The sequence below is a fragment of the Arachis duranensis genome, chromosome 2 (genome assembly GCF_000817695.3).
Source record: "Arachis duranensis cultivar V14167 chromosome 2, aradu.V14167.gnm2.J7QH, whole genome shotgun sequence".
Classification (NCBI taxonomy): domain Eukaryota; kingdom Viridiplantae; phylum Streptophyta; class Magnoliopsida; order Fabales; family Fabaceae; genus Arachis; species Arachis duranensis.
The window spans coordinates 85,781,581-85,788,442 of NC_029773.3; the positions used below are offsets into that span (position 1 = coordinate 85,781,581).

At 31.9% G+C, this 6,862-nt stretch overlaps 1 protein-coding gene across 1 annotated transcript; it reads right to left on the bottom strand.

Moving 5' to 3' along the window:
• Positions 1-858: 858 nt before the first annotated feature.
• On the bottom strand, positions 859-6,160 carry LOC107475485 (Golgi SNAP receptor complex member 1-2). The gene is made up of 6 exons (XM_016095126.3): positions 5,748-6,160; positions 4,116-4,312; positions 2,676-2,765; positions 2,525-2,596; positions 1,273-1,402; positions 859-1,182 (listed from the first exon to the last, which is right to left on the bottom strand). Exons 1-6 carry the CDS (start codon positions 5,887-5,889, stop codon positions 1,085-1,087), a joined length of 729 nt encoding a protein of 242 aa, XP_015950612.1. The 5' UTR covers positions 5,890-6,160; the 3' UTR covers positions 859-1,084.
• Between the last annotated feature and the right edge of the window lie 702 nt (positions 6,161-6,862).

Below are 6,862 nucleotides of genomic sequence, written 5' to 3' on the forward strand. Positions count from 1 at the left end.
TTGGTGGGGACAATGAATTGCAGATTCATAACTCAACTTGTCTTTGGACATGGCCCTATGACAAGTTTAATACACACAAAAAAAGTTAAAATCCAAAATTCCTAATTTCTCAAGCATATATGTTTATGCAACAATTTTAAAATATATAAAAAGTGAGCTTTTGAAACTTATAAAATATGTCAAATTCATATTGTTTTTCCTAAATCAAATGCGGCTTTGCAATTCCCAATCATCAAATTGAAATTTGGTTCTTGCTCAAAATTCACCCTTTAAAATAGATTTGAAAAGAAAAGAAAATAAAACAATTGCTCGAATGATACTTCAACAAACAAGACAGTGACTAAAGGCTTAAAATAGTTTATGAAATTTAATTTATAACTCAATTCAATTGCTAAATTTTTAATTAACCCAAAATAAACTTTTAAATTTGACTTTATGACATGTTAATTCTTGGAGTATTTTTCGTTGAAGAAATGTTAACAGTATACAAATAATGCACGACAATTACTAAGTAAGGGCAAGTTAAATGACATAATCTCATTTTGGTGATGTAAAATTCAATAGATAATGCGCTACATGCACGTGTTGCCCTAAAGAGGGCGTTAAATTAAGTCTTTCTCAAATATTTGATTATTTTTTTCCCTAAACCTTATAAGTTTTTCCATAATGTCACCGAGGCTCCAACATAATATCTATACCATATGATATCAGCACGTTGTTAATAGTTCTTCAAGTGAAAGATCTCACATAAAGTATCTTCATGTAAAAACATATCTGAGAACGGTAGATGATAATTAAATATTGAGTTTTTGGAATCAACTATGGGAATATTAACAATCACCGTGAAATACCATAATCTACTTGACAAAACGTTGGAGATCAATGAAATTTTACTATCTGATATTGATTTATATCAAAACTCGTCCAAGATTCATAACATATTTTCAATAGTTAACAACTAACATACAAAAAACGAGGCTCCTAGAGAATGAAATAAAGCTTAGTATCCCCACTCCTTCAAAGATTAGGGACAATCAATATATAGATGGACTCATGGACCATGATTATAGTGTTTTGTGTCTTATTACTTTGAAAGCCAGTAGATGATGATGAACAACGTACAAGCTGCAATTACTGCCGACAGAATAAGGGTATCCCTTGAGCGCTTCCTTCTAATTGAAACTGCAAGAGCAACACACACGGGAGGTGAGCAAAATAAGGTGAATCCGAAAATCAGTGGCTAATTAGAAAAGTTTTTTCTTTATGCTATACCAAGTAGGGTACGAATAACGGGGAACTTGTCACCGAGAAGTTTCACTTTTCCTTGAACATCACCGAACAATGCTCTTTGAGAACCTAAGACTGCTCTTGTTGCTTGAGCTTGACTAATCACATCATCTATCTGATAAAAAGCATTAACAGTGAATCAAGAAAACTTTAACAAAGGATAATATAGTCATGTAATATAAGACCTTAAGGCTGCGTTTGGTTTTGAGAATAGGATAAAACAAGACATTAAGAATAAGATACAAATGACAAGAGACACAAAAATTAATGTTAATGTATTTTGTTTGGTAATAAACTAAAACAAATTATGAAAGTCCAATTTATTTTTATTTTTTTTATTTAAAAAATTTGGAAAAAAATATAATAAAAAATATAATTATAAAAAATTAACAAAAATAATGAAAGAAAAAATAAAAAAAAGTTTTTCTTATTAGTGTCTCTATGTCATTTCTGTTAGAATGAATACAAAATATACTAAACCAGTGTCTCTGGACACAATGTTTCTGTTCATGTCTCATCTGTCAAACACGATTTTGTCTCTATAAACAAACACAGTCTAAATTGTTTTTCTATATGACCTATTAATGTGAGTTCATGTAAGCTATAAAGAGCCAATAGTGAACATAGCCATTAACAAAATAAATAGATTATTCAAGACTATTTTTTCTAGGGAAATGGTATATCTAATTGGAAGATATTCTGCAAAAATGAACAAACCTGTACTGAAAATTTTGAAAATATAAAATTATAAAACAGACAATATGCCGTTAAGAATTAAGTATATCAAACTAAACATCAATGCCAGAGCACTCAAACCAACAAGTGTGCACAGATTAACTTAATGAAAAATTGAGATATGCGAGCAAAGTGATATTCAAAAGAAAAAAAAGGACAATACTTTCAGTACTGCCGGGATACTTAAGATCTCAATACCAGGACCATATAAATCGTTTGCATAAAGAAGCCTCTGACTTTCGGTTCAACATAAATATGATTTAAAAGGCCCACAAAACTGTACAAAAGTTAAGACACTATATAACAAATCTAGGCTAAAAGGCTTCAGCTAGCGGTCCCTGAACTAGCCGTGGAGAATGAGCATGGTTTGTCCCCCACCAGTGAGACTTTTAAGACACCAATGCTTATTAAGTGGTCACCACTTGCCCATAAAGAAATGTTCACACTCAGAGATAATTTAAGTAGAATAAATGCAACTTTACTTCATAGAACTTTGACTTACATGAGATATACTTCCATGGATGGCAGCTCTCTCCCGTAATAATTGATTCCTTGGTGACATACTACCCGATGTCTGCCACAAGAGGGTAAGTCTAGTACAACAACTAGAAAAACATCTATGTAATTTAACTCAAATCATGCTCATGATTCACCTTAATATCAGTAATATCATCCCTGACAGAACTCAAAAGTTCAGCATGTTCCCTCATTGAGTTTATGTTCCCCTTGATACGTCTGAATTCCTGAGGAGAATACCAATCGGCGAGGTTGTTTGAAGTCAGCTTATGAAATTTATAATAACTTTAAGCGTACTGTATCAATGTACAATTTATGACAGTAATGTTCTAAATGACAAAAGCTTGCTGGGTTGTGAAGCAGATACAAAAGTAAAAAAATTGGCATAACAGTAGGTAGGCTTAGACACAGAGTACCAAGAAAAATATACCTGTTAGAAGACGCAAGAAAAATATCATGGTACAATGGTAGGACTGCATATATGTAAATACAGTTAAGAGTGTAATGCCTACACAATTATAGGACCACTGTAAGAAAACTTAAGCTCAGATTCCTGTAGGGCAATGCTCAACATTTTTTGCGGAGATATTCAGTTTTTTATATAGGGCATCTTCTAAAGCTCATAAAGGTCTAAAGGATGAAAGATGTCTTAACTTGAACTTTGACATATGGGCCAAAACATTATGCATTTCCAGTCCATATTAGCTGGTTGTGTTAGCATGGAATGGAATAACAAAATCTTTGTTTGTCAGTGTTCTTTTTTTCCTTTTTTGGATATAAAAGGGGACAGGTATTCAATTACTTTATCTCTACTATTTAGTTCTAGCATTGACAAATTTCAAAAAATGAAATGAAAGAAAAATCATAAGAGCACAGGTAACAGGGACATGTATTTTACTATTAGATCCTTAATCCTCAGAATTTTTAAATTGTAATGAATGCATAATGTTGAGATGACAAAATAATCACATTCTAGGCACATTATAATGCTTCCTTATGATAGTCCGACCATGGTAAAGAGACAGATCAAATTCAATCTATTCATTTGCAACCTCAATCGTAGATGACAAAAGACTTCAAAGGTTCTCTCTGTTTTAAAATTTTCCATTTTTCATTCAGAGATAACATTCAATCAATGAAAGCTCCATTCAATCACAGCCCTGAACCAATGAAGAGGAAATTATATATATATATATATATACACACACACACTTGTTTATCTTTTGGCATAAGATGACCAAAATCAAAGTAAGATATCATTTTGGATCAAGAATGGAAAAAAGATGTCACTAAAGTAGAGATAACACTCACATCTGACATTATGTCCAACTCAAGAATTCTAAGTAAGAAGATAGCAAAAATGAATAAATTCTCAGAAATCAAAATCTATAAATTCAGTCATGTCAAACCCAATTCCAAGCTTATCCATCTACTTAACAAAGAATATACAAATTCATAATGCGTCATGCACAACAAAATATATCTACTTCTTTAACAATTTGCACCGCCACAGATTCACTCTTTTCAAGCTGCTCACAACTACATTATACAAAAACATAAATGTACTGTAAACATACCTGTGTGAACTCATGAAGAATATCTCTGTGCCTAGCCAACTTTTGAGTTACAGAAGTAGCTGGCCCAGCAGATGCAGCACATCTGCTCATTGAATCATTTATGTCCAATAGTTTCTCGAGCAAGGATTGGATTTCCATTTCCATGGACTTCCAGGACCTACTGGACCCAAGAGATGGTGAGCTTCCATCCACGTAACCTAATAAGAAAATGTATATCACCATAAATGTAAGGAACTGACAGATATTAATTTGGAAATGCAACTAATTTCTCCCATAGTCCCATCCATCCAGCTTCAAAACTAGCTTTGTATCTGTCACTTATCACAACTCTCTTGAAAGTTTATGCTGTCAGATGAAGACACATTAATTGTTTCATATGTCTAATCTAATTTGTCCATTCATGCAAGAGTCCTATGGGTTTGAAACATATGTATCTAGAATTCCACTAAACCTTGTTCTGAGATTATTTACTTAGACAAAAAAGGGGCAGAAAGATCTAAACTTGCAGAGACTCGGACAGATTCTCTGTCAAAAAAACAAATATCCTAAAAATCTAAACCATCAAACTTTTGTACATTATAAAAGGTTTTCTACCAATAACATTATCTGATAAACAACTTGTGGTGATAAATGAATGTGGCAAAAACCTTAGTAGTAGACATCATAATAAACTGGGGGAGATCCTTTGATCTGCAAATTGCATATGTGGTCATGTAAGACCTTCACCTTCACCGTTGATTTATGTTATTTATTAGTTTCTGAAACTTTGAGCATGACATGCTCAATGGTGAGCATATGAGGATCAAAGGATATAAAAATGGTTAGATCATCAGAAATTCGCTCATAGAGTGTCTCTGCCCATCATTACCATACTAAAAGAAAACAAAAATATCTAATTGCCCACCATTATCATCCTAGCAGAGTTGACTCCATTGACCATACAACATCAGCATTTCCACTCAATAAATCATGTTTTCATTCAAGCCATTGAAATCCAATCTCTTCTAATAGCTATACTTATCATTGTTCTAGATCTACTTCTACCTCTAAACATCTGAACTACCCTCCATATCGGATCTACTCTCTTCACTGAAACTTTCACAGACCTTTCCTGCGTATGCCCAAACCATTAACACAAGATTCTGCAATCTTTTCTGGAATAGGTACTACCCTGACTTAACCCCTAATGCATTTTGCTTCTAGCCACATTTTATCTAGTGCATTCACTCATCCAACTTAACATCCTCCTTCTCTAAACACTCTAACCATATTTTCATGTTGCCATTTTCACCTCTAACATTCAATTCTACATAACATGCTAATCGTAGTAAAACCTATTAATATCAAAGCTACTTGAAATTAACAACCGAACATAGTAAGAAGAGAATTTCTTATATCCAAAATCATCACATCCCCTACATTATATTCACAATCCCCAATTCCGCATAGTCCATGTTGATGCTAACATTTCTAACACAAAACCTAATTTGCTAGGAGCTAGTACGGACGGCACTATACCTGATTTAAATCTAGCACTTCTAAAACAATGACTAAAAAGAAAAAAAACAGATAAACCGAATTTAATTATGATTATCGCGTGTTTAATTTAACAAAAAATTCCAAAAAGAGAACCTGGTGATTGTCCTTGGGTGAACCTTGTGCCGAGTTTGGCGTAGGAAGAGAGCTTGACGTCGAGATCGCCTTCGATCTTGCGAGCTTCCTTTCGAAGCTCCTCCCAACCCGATTCCTGCAGCTCAAGATTCTGATCCCTCATTCGGATCGATTTCTTTACAGGTACGGCGGTTACTCACCGTTGCAGCGTGGCGGAATGGTGGTGGAGAAGAATCGTGTGGTGCGGGTGCACCGTAATAGGTGGAATATAATGCAACCGCGTTTAAGTCTTAGTCTGAGTCCGATCTGATTCAGCTTCTGTTTTTCAAGTCTCACCTCACTGCATCGTTATTCGTTAATACAAGAACTTGATGTCAATGTGCGGGACCTCCAGATTCATTAGCATTGCTTATTACTCCATAATTATGAATGAGATTAATCATGTTTTGTTTCTTTGGAAGTCTTAGTTTCCTTTTTTCTTTTTCTTTTTTTTTTTGTTTTTTGGAAATGTTAGTTATTTATAAACAAAAATATTGTACACACGAAAAATTAGTCTCCAAGACACGATATTAAAAATAAAACACAAAAAATATATAAAAATAATTATAAAAATTTGATAAAAATAATAAAAAAATAAAAATAAATTATATTATTTATTTATATTTTTGTATTTTTTTAAATTTAAAATATATTAATTTAATATCTTTAAATATATTGTTTCTATTCAAGTCTTATCTATTAAATATTAATTTTATTTTTGTGTGTTTCTTTTTTAATATGCTGTGCCGGTAAATAAATATAAACTAAGTATTTATATATGTATATTAATATATATGTTGTTTTATTTATTTCTATTATATATTTTATATTTTTACATATTTTTTATATTAATAAAAAATTTGGTTGTTGACTTTTGATATATATCTCGTATAATTTATTTATAAAATACTGGGGTACGAAAAATAAAATAAAATAGCAATGAGCTTTATACTTTGCATAGTAATCATACGACAATTAATATGTATAGAAGATTCAGTGATTTAATTTTTATATAATGTAAAGCACTCTAATGACATTTAATTTTTAATAATTATTTATGTAATTAATATAAAAATAATTATTTTTATTAAAATAAC